Source organism: Argentina silus (genome assembly GCF_951799395.1).
Source record: "Argentina silus genome assembly, chromosome: 19".
Lineage (NCBI taxonomy): Eukaryota > Metazoa > Chordata > Actinopteri > Argentiniformes > Argentinidae > Argentina > Argentina silus.
This window is the reverse complement of record NC_139673.1, coordinates 4,970,562-4,986,467: the sequence shown is the minus strand read 5'-3', so window position 1 is coordinate 4,986,467 and position 15,906 is coordinate 4,970,562. Positions and strand designations below refer to the sequence as shown.

The following is a 15,906-nucleotide window of genomic DNA, read 5'->3' as shown; positions in this document are numbered from 1 at the left end:
TTCAGAGCACTGTCGAGTGGAGTGGGAAATTAACCAATCCATGTTCAAGTGTTAACAATAGGCTTAACTAGTCACTTTGATCATAACGGGCACAGCCGTGTGGAGTCAGGGAATCCCTCGTACAAATATGTGGAAGTAGGCCTGGTGTAGCCTTCTCACATTGCTAAATTCAGACTGCAGCATACATTGACCGCCTCCACTGTCTGTGCCAAAATAAAGAGACAGTTGTTTGATTCATCTTATGCCAAATTCCAGTTCTTCAATTAATATTCATATTGGGGGGAGACTAATATAAGCTTAGAATACAATAGCCGAATCTATGACTACCCTAATCTAAGTCTACCCTAATCAAATAAGTGTACGCCAATCGCCCCCACTGATCATGGAACTGTGCAGGTTCTAACAACCACATTTGTGTACTATATACTATATCCACAATGAGTACCCGACTCCCGTCCCGAAGTATTATTGTTGACATTGAATATTATCCACTACTGCCAGCAACCATAAGTAATAACCACGAGGTCAATCCGGCGTTTAAGGAGAGGAAACAAAAACTTAAACAAAATGAGGGGTCTGATGGCAATCAGCATTGACAGTCGACAGTTTCAAATTCCTGAGCATTCACATCACAGGCGACCTGACTTGATCCCTCAACACTGACACTGGGCAAAAAGGGACATCAACTCGTGTACTTCCTCAGACAGCTGAAGACATCAACTCGTGTACTTCCTCAGACAGCTGAAGACATCTGGTGTGAGCACACAACAGTACTCACTTGCTTTTAAAGATGCACCATTGAGAGGCAATATTGGAGTAATTATTTTTCATCATCCTCCCAAGAATTTAGCTTATGAACTAATTCACTAGGTTTACAGATCTTAGGTCATTTTTAATTAGGTGATCTTCACAACATTAAAGGGATAGTTCAGGTTTTTCAATGTTAGACCTGATTTTCCACTTATTTGGAGTGTTGTAGGTTCATCCAGACACTTTTTTTTTTTTGCTGGGAAAAAAAGTAAATGCATCCTGACTGGATGCATCACAGATTGGTAAGGTAACTGCACTAAGCACAACTGCAAGGCCATAGAGAGGGTAGTGAAGACAGAACATGTCATCACTCTGAACTAGCTCCCGCCCATCCAGGACATCTACTCCAGGCGATGCCACAGCCGTGACCATCATCAAATACCTTTGTCACCCCGGTCACGGTCTGCTCTCTCCCCTTCCATGTCGCAGACAGATCAGATCTATCAACTTTTTTTTTTTTTTAAGTACATTTCAGCATAATATGCTTTCATCATATCTTCTTCTTCTTCTTCTTCTTCTTCTTCTTCTTCTTCTTCTTCTTCTTCTTCTTCTTCTTCTTCTCGCTCCCTTTTAATTAATCATAAAAAGGTGATAGTGACTTGCTGAGTGATACAAACGCAATAGAGGTCAGATTAAAGTTTGCTTTTTATGTATTTTCTTGTGAAGGACTGGAAACTAATGAAATGTGTACATTAGCCATGGTGCTACATGACCAATACTGAAACACAAACAGTGAACTTTTTTGTCCATGAACTCTTTTGAAGTTATGGAAATGATTTAGAAAAGGTTAAAAAAACAAGTCAACTATCGCTTAAGGTTCACACAAACGACAGCCCCGGTTAGAAACTGCATGACTTTTTACAGGCATTCCTTCCTTCGGCCACCCTTTCATCCCTGACAGCCCCCTGGAATCTTCTTTTTAATGAACATCTCATTCAACAGCCCAGACAATCAGAGTAAAAAAAAGTGGAGCTAAAATAGCCTGGTTGCTGAGGTTCAACAACATATTGTAGTTGTCTGTGACACACGCATAGAAAATGTGTCACATGGGTGGTTTATTTTATACTTGTATTGATCTGCCTATTTCCACCTCACTCCTAATGTTTTCATTTAGCCTTTCAGCACCAAACATTTATGTTACTGCAAATTCCCCAAGGTTGCCCAGGTCAATCACCATTTTAGAGGCTGAATGCCAGAGAAAATATATTGCAAAGCTTACTCTTTCCGGTCAATTTCTAAGAAAGAAACAAAAGCTCGTCACTTTCATTGATTCTAAAAGCTGTGTTGTAACGGGGGCTTTTATGATCAGTTGCCTGGTGACAGGTGTATAGGGCAGGAGAGACGGGACAATCAGTAAAGCGCTGGCCCGGTCCACGGTACTAGTTCTGTCCATCATTTACCACTACGAGCACCCCAGTGTGTTTTCATGTGTGTGTGACTTTTATGATTTAAATAACTTTGCCGCTGTGAAAGCCACATTCCCCCTCCTTCCCTGACTTTTTCTCAGTTATTGCTTTTATACATGTTAGTGTTGTTAGAATTTAACAATCACACTTGTCAATCTGGAAGCGTTTTATAACCATTGCTGCTGCCAAAACATGTGATATGGCCCGCAATACTCCTGTGTGTGTGTGTGTTATAAAAGTGTACCCAGAGAGGCTTGGAGAGCGGGTCTGCTATTGCCAAATGAGGTCTTGCCATACCAGAAATTAATCAATTAAGTGTAGGATCTCAGTTTCAACCATATCTGATGAGATATGTCACGGTGGTAATTGTAGGATAGAGGCCTAGATAGCGATTACACTCCTCCAGTGTAAAAACTAGCAAATACAATTTCCCAACTGTGCAACAATTGCAAATAATGTTGTATTATTTCACATCAGGATTAGTTTTCGAAGCGTTTATAAAGCATTCATATCTGGCTCCTGATTGCAAGCTCTCTATTTGGCAAGCACCAAGTAAATATCGAACAATATAAACAAATGAGTTATAACTGTTTGTAAATGGTTTATAATTGAATAATAAACTGATTATAAGCTGTTATGACCACCTAGTAACTGATGATTTTGGGCCATCGAAACTCACATAAGAACCAACATAACACTTATAATTATAATCATAACTGACATGACTGAATTGAGGACAATGGTGTAATGATGGGGATATTACTCCACTATTTTATCTGCTACTGACTCCTCAGGTGCTGAGATATCAGTCACCCTAACAAAGAGACATCTACTCTATTTCACACTAGGTCTTTAATAATAACTAATGGAATAGCCCTATCAAGTAGAAAATAGGAAAGGTGCTACACAGTAACTGTGGCTTGACCTTTGAGAGAAAGACTCCCTGGAGAGGTTTCAAAAGGTTTCTCATGTCTGCTGGCACCGCTGTGCAGGGATGACTTTTTCCCGTGGGCTGTGTAACACAAGGCCCTATTCAGACCGCTCAGCCATCACCGTCCCACTGAGTGGAAAGGTCGTGTTGACACAACAGCACAGCAGTGCATTGTCTACACATCACACACGCCAGGAACCTCAGTAAAAATCCATTAATATTTTTTTTTTGTAATAGATAGGCTTACAATAAGTTATAGAACCCCTTTCAGTGTTTACAAACATTTCCGCCTATGGGCTGTAGTAAACAAAATGGGGTACCTTCCTAAAAATGTATCTATTGTTACCCAATATGGTGAAGCATTTTTAATTGTGCACCGAAAATAAACCCAAATCAGCACAAAGGTGCTGTCTGAAAAGGGTTGGACTGTCTTCTTGCTCAGAGCAGTATAGGGAGATTTGTAAATGTTTTAAGAATTTACTGAAGACACTGTCCGTTATGGAACAAATAAAAACAACAGCATTTATGCTCCTTCATACTGGCCTCATTCAATAGCCTAATCTTTCTACCATCGAAATTATCTCTCTTTTTAAATGCCGTCTGTTTCAAATAGGTAATATTGTGCAGTGATAAGCGAAGGGGTTGGGGGAGGTGGGGAGGTGTGATCCTGTCTCTGAGCGAATTTGTCACCAACTATAGGCTACTGATGATCCATTCTGAGATATTGAGAAGAGAAGATTACTTGAACCGCATTTCACACAGGGTCGCAACACACTTTAAGATAACTACATGCCTCACTGCAATGTAAGTCGCTTTGGATAAAAGCGTCAGCTAAATGGCATATATAAGATAACACAAGATAAAGCAATGGTAAAAAAATAAAAGGATCGGTATACACACAAGCTTGAGAGCAGGCCATGAAATGTGCAGTATTGTTGATATAGGCCTATGAGCGCACCAGACTGATCTTGGAAAAATCTATATAGGCATTGTCACAAAGAGGTTTGTATTCTATTGCATGTATTCCGGAATGAAAAGCATGCTGCAAAAAGAGCAGACAGCACAAGGCCTTTGGTCTATCCACCAGTGTCTCCCAGACTCTACGTCCTCATTATGATTGGGAATTTTAGCGACAATGATTATGCCACAGGTTTAGCTGGAACGTCACCACTGAGTGTGTAGGGGGCTCTTGCAGAGCACGGGGTAGGCGGTTCATACAGTAGGTACATATGTTATCACTTTTCCATGGCTGCGATGCTTACCACTTGACGTGGAAGCGTTTTGTGTGTCGAACAGACAGCAGAACATTTACAAAATGTATCACTTTGAGCTTATTGCAGGTCTAACAAGCAATTATTGCAAGGAGCAAGCAACATTACACAAGGGAAGGGAAAATCCAATATTCGAAAGTACCTGCTTAATTTTGTCAAATATCAATACTTTTCCCCACCCACGGAGCAGTTCAAATTCACTCTCACTCATCTCTTCAGGGCAGCAACAAAGGCAATCTGCTTACTCTGTGAAGCACCTATCAGTTGACGCAGGCTTGGAATCTTTTCAAGTGGGAAAATAAACAGTTGCATCTTGAGCACTGAAGAGACACTTACTGGCAGCCTGCACTCTGGCTCTCCGGCTCACCACCAGCCCAAAGGAGTTCTGGCCCATACACTCGTAGTCTCCTTCATCAGACGAGCCATCAGACTTGGTCATTTGGAAGTGGCCAATCAGTAGAGAGCCATTACTGAACATGGCATGGTGTTGGTCCTCGATCAAGAGCATGGCATTCCTCCTCCACTGGGTGGTGATTGGTGGGATGCCTTCCACTTGACAGTGTAGCATAAGGGGCTGCTCCTGCACGGCGATGATGTCACTGGGCTCCAGGGTGAAGGAGAGGTCCGCACCAGATGTCACACCTACAGAAACACACACATGGAGAACAGCACTCGTGAGCAGACAACCTTCGCAGCTTTAAAGGCGATGGTTCACTGTTTTTGACACTTAGATTTTAGATATATGTCCCATGTTGTTGATCGACCAAGATGGTTTCTAGGTGTGGTTATAAAGCTGTCAAGTAAAGATGACAAGCCGTAAAGATGTCCAGCAGCCGAGACAGCTCAACTCAAGGATACAGTGCCTTCGGTATTCAAAGTATTCAGATCCCTTCACTTTTTCCACTTCACAATTTACTGACATTTCTAAAAACCTGTTTTGCGCTTTGTCATTCTGGGGTATTGTGTGTGGATTGATGGCAAATTCTTTTAATTTATAACAAAATGTGGAAAAAGTGAAGGGGTCTGAATACTTTCTGAAGGCACTGTATTGTGGTAGAAAACAGGGCAAGTAGCTTCCTACACCAAACATTCGGGCATTCGGGCTCCAGCATGTTTGGATGAAAATCAAGTTTAATATTCCAACATAGGGATACTATTTCCCATTTAGCTAACTAGCTAGCCAGCTGCATTCTCTTGAAAATAAGTCATATTTTGTGGGAAAGAAAAGTAGCTAGCTACATCCCTGGTGGTGGAGAGAGATGTCGGCCATGTTTTTTGTTTTGAAAAGCCATCGGGTCGGCGCATGTATATGTTAACCCTCAACTGCCCAGCACCTTTTTTCTCAGCTGTGTGATTTAGGGTCGAATATTTTCCCATAATTTTACTATATCAATCCCTTTTGTCTCAGGTAAACCCAGTGTTCCCGCCAAAACCGGAAGTGTCATTTTAAAGCGTATAGAATTCGGAATTTCTGAGGAGCTTTGTCTGGAGGCTCAATGCATGGAGAGAGAGGGAGCTTTTTTCTCCCACAGTTGATGAGCAGAGGGGGAGGGGCTGACCTTTGACCTCACTTCAGTCCACTCTCTCACACCAGAGTAAAAGTCTAGACTATGGCTCACACACACACACACACACACACACACACACACACACACACACACACACACAACGGGGATTGCGGAGCTCAAATATAAACAACCCTACATGTTGTTTATTCATTCACTGCCATTTTATGGATAATAAAGTTGGTAAACTGCACTATGTAGTATGTCACCTAGGTTGAAAATCACCACTTTCCAACTAACTTAGTCAAAAACGCTCTCCGCTGAAGCCGTCTGCATTTGCCTCACTAGTTTGCTGAAGAGTATCTAAAAGAGCCTGTGGAGTTCAAACATATGAGGTGCTCAACTGTGCATTTACGGTGTTTTGTGGCTCGCTTTTTTCCTCAACTCAGACCATAGGCTATATTGAATTGTTGGATAGTTTATCAAATACATTAGCAGATAATTGAGAAGGCAATTACATAATTAGGCAAACATTATCTAGTCTTGATACAGAGGGAGAGAGAGAGAGGGAGAGAGAGAGAGAGGGAGAGAGAGAGAGAGAGGGAGAGGGAGAGAGAGAGAGAGGGAGAGAGAGAGGGAGAGGGAGAGAGAGAGGGAGAGGGAGAGGGAGAGAGATGCCAAGTATCTCAATAGGCTTGAATTTGCAATAGCAACATTTCACGTTGTCTATTACAACTGCATGCGATATAATAAGTGACAAATTAAATTTGATTTGATTTGAACAAACCATAACACTGAGCCAATGTTGAAGAATTTGTGAAGCTTTCAAACTATTAATGTGTTGCCTAGGGCATGAATAAACGAAGTGGGCCAGAAATGTAACCTCCTTTTAGACTACAGGCGTACTTTTAAAATTAACAACTAATTGAATGTGGCACCGCTGTAAAGGAAATGCTGTCACAAACAACAGCGTTTGCATTAAGAGGTGCGTTGGTGGGTCTTAAATGTCCCTGCTTTCGCCGCCTGAAACTGTCACTCAGGCACTCATTTTTGAGGACACACCTTACATAACACCCAACCCTCCCACCTCAGTGCAAGCAAGCCGAGACCGGTAATTTCCCAATATCGGCGTTATGATTTGATACCGTTGCTTTGCGGCCAGCCGAAAATATAGCCCTTAGTGGGATAAAAGAGGAGCTTAGCGGGCTCCCCTGCACCCCTGTGCTCTTGGTGTCAGGTTTCAGCTACTGATGGACTAAGCACTAACAGTCCCTGCCTCGGGCCCTGGAATCTGGCTGGAGCCAGGGGGGTGGGGATGTGGGCGGGTAGGGGGAGCACAGGGGTCAGTACAAAGGACCTCCGGCGTCATCCCTCAAATTCCAGCCCAGAAATACACCCCTTAAGGTGCAGACAAGGAATGCATTGACAAGCTCGTCCCTGAATATCACATAACAAATGCAGGGAAGAATAAATATCCTATCCCCCCCTCTCTCTCTCCCTTGTTGCTCCCGCTCCGTCTCCATCTGTGCTTCCCCTCTTTTCTTGGTAAAGCTGTCACAGAATCAAATAGGCATCAGTGCTGCCGTCTCTGAAAAACAAAAGGGGTAGTGAAATATTTAACCCTTTGCTACCCGGGCAGTGCCACTACTAGGTCCATAGTGCCGCCCTGAGCGGTGCAGGCCTGATCTCTATCCTCCACAGCTCCAACAAAGCCTTTTCACACAGGAAGCCAGTGCTGTCAGCATAGCTACCGGTGCAGTCAGCACAGCTACCGGTGCAGTCAGCACAGCTACCGGTGCAGTCAGCACAGCTACCGGTGCAGAAACAGCACAAAGTGAACAGCACAAAAAGAGCCCCGTGGTACGAAGGCAATCAGTCATGCTACATGAGCAAAACAATGACGAGGCAAAAAACATCATCAAGCAAACAACATTATGCACCAAATGCTTCTGGACACAAATGAGGGATTAGACAATACAAAAGTATTCCATTAAATCTTTCCTCAGGGCACCTCTGGTTGTGGCGGTGATTCTCATGCCCGGCTTTCATAACTGAGAGAGTGACTCAACGCAAGTACTGTGGTGCTCAGTGCTTGTAGTTTAAAGGATGGGTTCAGATTTTTTTTTTAACCAAATCTATGTTTGATGTAAATGCCATGTTGTAGAAGGGTACAGGCACTTTTTGTGTCTTTCGCTTGGTTTTGAGACACTTACCAGTGTCATAATTTTGGATGTGGCTGAAATAACTTGATAGCTATCTGTGTATCACCATTGATTGATTGGAATGCCTAATAATGAAATGCACGACAGGTGTTTCTGGTTAGTCAGGTGTTAGGGTTAGGAGGTAGGTGTGAATGTGTCAGAGACTACCATCCGCAGAAGACTGTGTTGATGTGTAGGAGAGTGTAGGCGCAGGTGTCTTTACATTTGTGTGTGATGGTGTCTGTGTTTATGACAGAGTGTGTGTGTGTGTGTGTGTGTGTGTGTGTGTGTGTGTGTGTGTGTGTGTGTGTGTGTGTGTTGGGCTACTGTGCCCAATATGAAATTCATGGAGAATGTTAGCAGGTGTTGTGTAACCTAAACATACCATCAGAGTGCCATCAACCAAATGAAAACCTAGATAGGCTATTCTTCTGAAAACAGTCCACTCTAAGGTCTACTACCTCTCTGAAGAGTAAGTATTAGGCAGTTTGAGAAAAGCAAACTACATGCCCAGTGCTGAGTGTAGCCTGTTGTTTGACGTACAGTAGCCAACAAAGTTATTGTAGCAGGGTGTGCTGGAAAACCCTGTCAGTGCATAGGTCACATTTAGTTCAGTTTTAACAACTGTCCCACAGATCAGGAACACTCTCCAGGAGGTAGGCATGAATGTGTTAGAGACTAACGTCCGTAGAAGACCAGCAGAACTACTCACCAGCAGAACTATAGAGGCCACACGGCAAGGTGCAAACCACTAGTTAGCCACAAAAACAGGATGGCCAGGTTATGGTTTGCTAAAAAGTACCTAAAAGAGCCTGCAGAGTTCTGGAAAAGGGTCTTGTGGACAAGACCTACTAGTCAGCCCAAGTACAAGCAAATGCTTGCAAACTCATTGGACGGCATTTCATCATACAGCAGGACAATGACCCAAAACATACTGCTATAGCAGCTAGGTAGTTTTTCAGGGCCAAAAAGTGGAAAGGCGTTGTTGACTGGCCAAGTCAATCTCCAGATTTAAATCTTATTGAACATAATATGTGCCATTTATAATAATAATATAATAATATATGGCATTTAGCTGACGCTTTTATCCAAAGCGACTTACATTGCAGTGAGTGCATACATTTCAGTATATATGGTCCCAGCAGGAATCAAACCCACAACCTAAGCGTTGTTAGCGCCATGCTCTACCAACTGAGCCACAGAGGACCACATGCTTTTCATTTGCTGAAGAGGGAACTTAAGGCAAAAAGGCCTCAATACATTATTAGACCTCAAAACATTATTAGCCGTACAATCAATGGAATCAACTGTTTGAATGTGCTAACACACACACACTCACACCATCTCAGTGATCTTATACTATACATGTGGATGTGCAGGTTCACGATTACACTTCTGTTCCAAACCCAAAGGATTGAAGTATAGAATTAAAAGAAGACAAATGCTTCCCTTTTCCAATACTTATGGAGGGCATGTCGTAGAAATCAACTGAAATCACTGACAAATGAAATGTTCTTGAAACCGTTTGCCGAGAGCTGAGTTCTGCAGTTTTTAATTTTCTCAAATTATAGGTTGACAAATGAGTTCAACAAGGTAGTCAGACTATGATAGGCACCGAAATTAATGCTCATGTAGAACATTCATAACACTGCCTTTATAGTAAAAATGTACAATGCGGTGCCTGGCCATGTGGGTTGTGGAGCCAGGAATGGGGAACAGGAGAGGTGAGGCCAGCGCAGCTGTAGATGCCAGCGTTCAGATACAAGCCCCTCCTCTTAATCCTTGCTTTGACCAGGGACACCCTGGGGTTTAGGATTACCACCAGGAGCCTGCCAGGCTGGAAGAGACAAGTGCTGGTGAAGTGTGGCTCATGCACCATCTCACAAGTGACATTCAATAAAGCCTACCCTGCTACTGTGTCACAGCCAAACTGCTGCACTAGCGAAATGGTGTTGCTGGAGGTGCTGTATCCACAGTGGAGACCTAGATTTATCACTCCATTCCATTGGAGGATGGTTCGTACCATCAAAGCGGTAATCAAAGGTAACAATAAGAAAGCATTCTCTGTGACACTTGTTTTGGTAAACAGCTGGGGGATGGGGCTGGGGAAATGTAACCACTCTACAATTCATCGACGGAGCAATGGATGCAACGACTGACCCTGAGATCAAAATTATAGTTTTAACCATGTTTTGAAGCTATACAGTGTTTGTTTACAATTGTGTTGTTCACAAACAATGGAGTAAAACAAGCTTATGTTTTGGGTTCTGATGGGGCTAGACAGTTGAACTAAGCTCTTGAACTATTTACTGGAAGATATTGTTCAAGAATCACAGGTTATAGAAAAAATGTATGTACCATTCCCAGATCTCCCCTTTAACAATGCATACATACATGCTCCCAATATACTAAAAATAACTTCAAGGACATTTTTACTAGGGCTGTGACTGTTATGGAATTTTGGGACTCAGTCAATCATCAAGCATATAACCGTCATAATCGTCCGGGCGGTCAAAACAATGATGTAATAATAACACACCTTTAAGTGCCCAGAGAGTTATGGGGTGACACACAGAATAATGGGAACAGGATGCATAGTGAATAAAGAACCTTGTTATAAAGTTCAATACTCAGTCCAGATTGTCTACCCAGATACTAACTTTACAATTACCATTAAACACTTAATTATTACTACAAATTAAGAAAAGATTCCCCATCCAATTAACATGCCAGGTTGGAGAGGATGGGAAGGATCAGACGGGAGCGCATTTTGAGGGAGAGAGTGCGTGTTGTGTTAGAGGGATGAGGAGATTGAGATTTGATAAATAGACAGATGGTAGCAAAACAGTACTTCATAACCTTTAATTAACACTACTGCTATTGGGTAAAGTATATCTACTTGAAAATAAAGTTGAATTATATTTATTTATTTATTTATTTAATTGATGTATTAAAACAGCCATTTATTTCTTTTCACGGTTGAGACCCATAATAGTCAGTTACACGGTTATATGATTACCGTCACAGCCCTAATTTTGAGCATGTCACATTCAGCACTTTCAGCACGATGATGTTCAGGTCCAAACCAACCTGAATGCTGAATTAGTGTGATCTAGAACATCTACAGTAAGCCTTCCATTAGAATTGCTCGAAGATGACCACTGGTGGTTGTTTTACTGAGGTGTAATACCCCTAAAAAAAAGTGTGAAAAAGGCAAATCGACTCACTACCGTTGTCGCGGTAACCGTGCTCTGCCGTCGTTTATGAATTAATATATTAAACACTGACCTGCTGTATATCTGAAGTGTAGAGACGTGAGGCCCGCAGGCGGGACAACAGTGTCGTATGTAACCACATAAAACATGTGTAGGCATGGTAATGCAACTATCCAAAATGATTGTATAATATATTATATCTGGAAAAAAAAATCAGGGGGCCTAGGGGACCTCAATGTCCTTTGGATGAGATGTTAAACCGAGGTTCTGACTCTCTGTGGTCAATACAAATCCCACAAGAGTAGGCATGTTAACACCAGTGTCCTGGCTAAATTCCCAAACCGGCCTCCATTCCTTCATGGCCCGTGATTCCCCACAAACTCGATACATATCGACCACCGATTCTGAGGGTGTATCTTTTTTCTCCTCGGTGAAGCCATTATTAGCTGGCTTGCTATGTCCTTTGTGAACTAGCTAGCTAGTATTGGGATTTATTTCTACCTTTGAGCCCAGGGGCAAGGTTTTTGCTAGCACACCGCCCGGGTTCTGCCTCCATTTGGAGGCATGCCTCACAGTCATGTGATTTGCTCAAATTAAATTAGGACCAATACTTTACTCAGTAAGGTCAATCCCATAGAATTCTATGGCCACTCCCACTGGGTTGATATTCCAGGCTTATCTGCGCAATAGCCTGTGGATGAGGTTAAGTCTATGCTAATATCATGGCTAGGGACTGGTTCACTCGCTAACCAACATCTCTAGCATAACAATGTCATAAAAAGACAAACAAGTGATTTACTGGGGCGAAATTTTGTCAATAATGTTTTGGTTACAAGCCAACAAAACTGATGCACGTGTAATCACGGGGCATTGACTTGGGTCTTTAAAAGGCATAAAAAACGGATATAGGCCTATTCTGTGCAGGATTTAATCACTGCAGGACAAATTAACTAAATCAATTAATTAAAAGCAAAGTATTTGCATTCTCACACGTTGTTAGTAGAAAAGCCTGTCTTTCATTGTGCCCTTCATCCTGTATCCGGGTTGGAAAATGGGGCCTCAATTGATAGACAAAAACGGTCAATCATACTGAACAAAGGACCCAAGAAAATTTTTAAATGAGGAGAGAGCCAGCCTTGACATTTAATCTGTACAAATGCTTTCCTCTGTAGGCAAAAACCGCTGTTTTTTCCATTTTCAGAGGAATGCATTGACTATAGAAAGACTCTGAGCCTCCATCAATGACAGATGATAGGTGCAAATGTTTAAATGGTCTGCTTTTGATATGTACTATGAGCAGTGCAAGGTAAATTTGAATTGTTAATCTATGTGACATTGTTTCATGTTTACATGGATTTAGACTAATAACACATACGTGTATGAGGTTGGGGGCTGCAGGGGATTGAAATGATCCTGAAAAATAGGCAACTGTACAAGAGCATGACAATAAAAATCAATGAGGTTGCTTTTAATAAATGTGTAAAAGACTCATCTTTATACACCAAGGATATAATAAGTCCGGCCACATTTAAGGTGTGAAGTTTGTTGGAACACTTTGGCACACAAACATCCCACACACATGCACACAAACACGCATGATGCATTGTTATTGCCATCATTATCATATTAGTAGTAGTGTTATCAGTATTATAGTATTATCAATAATAATTATAATAATAATAACAACAACAACAACAATAGTGTTATGCTAGTATAGGTGATACATCATCATCATCATCATCATCGTCGTCATTATCTTTAGGCCTATTCCAAATTTCATTGTCACATTTTCATAAGAAGATCGCTGTGTAAAACAATCTATTGGGTCTTTCACTATAGCCTACTGCACGTGGCTACTGTACATTGAGTAGACTATGAACACACTCAAGATTCATATATTAATATATTTTAATATATTTTACAACACAAAAAAAATGCTAGACGAAACGTTTTCAACGCGGGTCAGGTAACTTCGTGCTTACACTTGACACGTGTGTTAAAATAGCCACAAATAACGACATTTCATTGACAGACATTCCAACTCAACACATCTAATAACAGACGTGCAACCCTGAAACAGAGATAACCGCAAGAGTAGCCTATAATACGGCCAATTCGTGACATGAGATAGTCAGTGCGTCCAGGTTCGGTAAACAGTGTCTGCAGTGCCATCGTATTTGGCATAAAGCGATTACTTTCCAAAAGGGTGTTATCCTGCAACCGTAATAGTAAGAACATCAGACACTTACCGATTAAAGCGTTTAGGAGTACTCCAAAAAAGCACGGAACAAGGCAGTGTCTTCTGGTAGCCATTTAATCACTTTGAATAACGATACTTGAGGAAAATAAGGTGAAGCGATGGTAGGAAAGTAGATTACCAGCTAGCTCTTCATGTTCAAAGCCACAACAATTGGTGACTCGTGATGGTCGAACATGCTTGCGCCATTTTGCAGGTCTATCAGGAATCTATCAGCATCTCGCGCTCTCCTCCTCTGTATCCCAGAGCCGCTACCTCACACACACACACACACACACACACACATAGCTGTTCACGTTGTAGCACCATACACTACCTCCCTTCCTCCCCCACCTCATTCGCCGAATCTTTTTTACGCTCTTCTCAGGGAACAAAAGAGACCAGACCGCTGCATCCACAAGACAGGCCTGTGTACAACCTTTCAGTAATATTAACACTACTGGTAATGTAGTTCTCTGATGGTGTGATTATTTTATACATTTTACTACCACTCGTAAAAGTACTATAATGATACCAATAGGCTGATAATAATAATCAAAATAATAATAATAATCAAAATAATAATAATAATAATAACAATAATGCTATCATTGTTATTGCTTAACGACTTGATAAACATACAACAACAGTCATGTGTAGACTTGAATGTATAATGACACTTGAAAGAGAGGAATATAATAGGAGAGGAGTGACATCTAGTGGTGAAGAACATTATTGCTTCTCATGAGCACAGTGACCTTTTGGAATTTTAGCGGGCTTGTCTTAGCAAGAACACTATGGCCTTTTCTCAATTGTTAGTAACACGATTCCTCGCGTCCTCGCCTCCGTTATCCTCTCGCATGCTACTGAAAACGAGTAATCGAGGACAATGTTCAGTCACAATTTCTAGAGATCACAAAGGGAGTGCTGCAGGGTTCAATTTTAGGTCCGCTACTGTTTACACTGTATATAAACGTTATTGCCTCCTTAGTTAAGGACTGTAAACTGCATCCTCTTCTATGGATGGAGCTTTCTCTAACCTAGAGACCGCTTTTGACGCCATTCAATGCCCACTTGTGGACCTCAAGTTAGTACTAAATGCAGCCAAAACTAAGTATATGGCTGGCTTGTGTGCTATACAAATAAATCGGTCACTGGGAGAAGACTACATAGGAGGAAATATTAGAAACCAAAATCGTAGTCCAAAACAGTCTTATTTGGCCGGATGGAATCCGAAGTTTGCAACATAGGTTTCCATGGGGATTGGGGAAACATGCTTTTGGCACCAGCCACTGCAGTGCTCTGCAGTTCTCCGCATGGCCACATGGTGTAGCCGGCTTCATCTCTCAACAGGAATGCTCCCCTGGTACTGAATGGTGATGACCTTAAGGTGAACTAACACAGGCTGCATGACAAACCCTCATCACTCTGTAGACACTTTGCTCCCACACCACATGCCGATGCTACTTTACTGCCTACCAACACAGGTAGACAGCAATTTTCTATAAAGGTGTATTTTACGAACTGTACAATTTAAAGGCTGTGAAGAGGGGACAACTTTATGACATTCTGTGGGTCCTCAAAGATAGTTATTTCTAACTAAATGAGGTGGACAAGGGCTGGAGGGGAAAGGAGGTGAGGAAAAAAGGACAACAAACATAAACAAACACCCACAGTTTGGCTGTCTCCAGGCAACAAGCTAAGACATAGGCCTCAGTGCACCATATGGTCCATAGCTGCCTCCAGACAGGTTAAATGCATGTTGTGTAATGTCTACATGATGTCGTTTAAGACTAGACTGTCCAGTTTTCCTCTAGCTGTGTCCAGTTATGTCCAGTTTTATTTGTTTTCTATGTTTGTCTGCTTTTAACAGAGATGTTAAAAGCAGTCATGTAGAAGAAAAACATGTGGAAGAAAAAGGTTGGACAAGAGAGACAGATAAGAGATGCATTTTAAAATGTGTAATATACATTATTAAAATGTGTAATATACATTAATATACATTACATTTGTTATGTAATATACATAACAAAAGCTTCATGGTAATACCTGATGTAACCACGGCCTTAGAGAGAGAGAGAGATTAACATTTGGTAGAATGAGAAAGAGATAAGCAAAAGTGTCCAAATGCAATTTCAGGGGAGAAACACACAAACATTTAGAGACGATTTCCACTGTGGTCATTTCAAAGATCTTCGGCTGCTGAGACCCAGCCAAGCACAAGCAGTGGGAACCTTCCCTAAAAAGCCTGGTGGGGTTGAACACAGAGCTGAGCAGACAGGAGACTCCAGTGGTTTGTCTTGGTGTACTGGGGTTTCATGGGGATCCTAG

General features: G+C 41.8%; 1 protein-coding gene across 1 annotated transcript in view; it reads right to left on the bottom strand.

Moving 5' to 3' along the window:
* Positions 1-13,652, bottom strand: part of igdcc3 (immunoglobulin superfamily, DCC subclass, member 3) — a gene marked incomplete at its 5' end in the record, with an annotated part of 51,327 nt that extends 37,675 nt beyond the window's left edge. Inside the window, 2 exons of the mRNA XM_083690735.1 lie at positions 4,755-5,060; positions 13,589-13,652. Of these exons, the coding sequence (XP_083546861.1) occupies positions 4,755-5,060; positions 13,589-13,652 (370 nt within the window). The remainder of the gene's footprint in view (positions 1-4,754; positions 5,061-13,588) is intronic.
* Between the last annotated feature and the right edge of the window lie 2,254 nt (positions 13,653-15,906).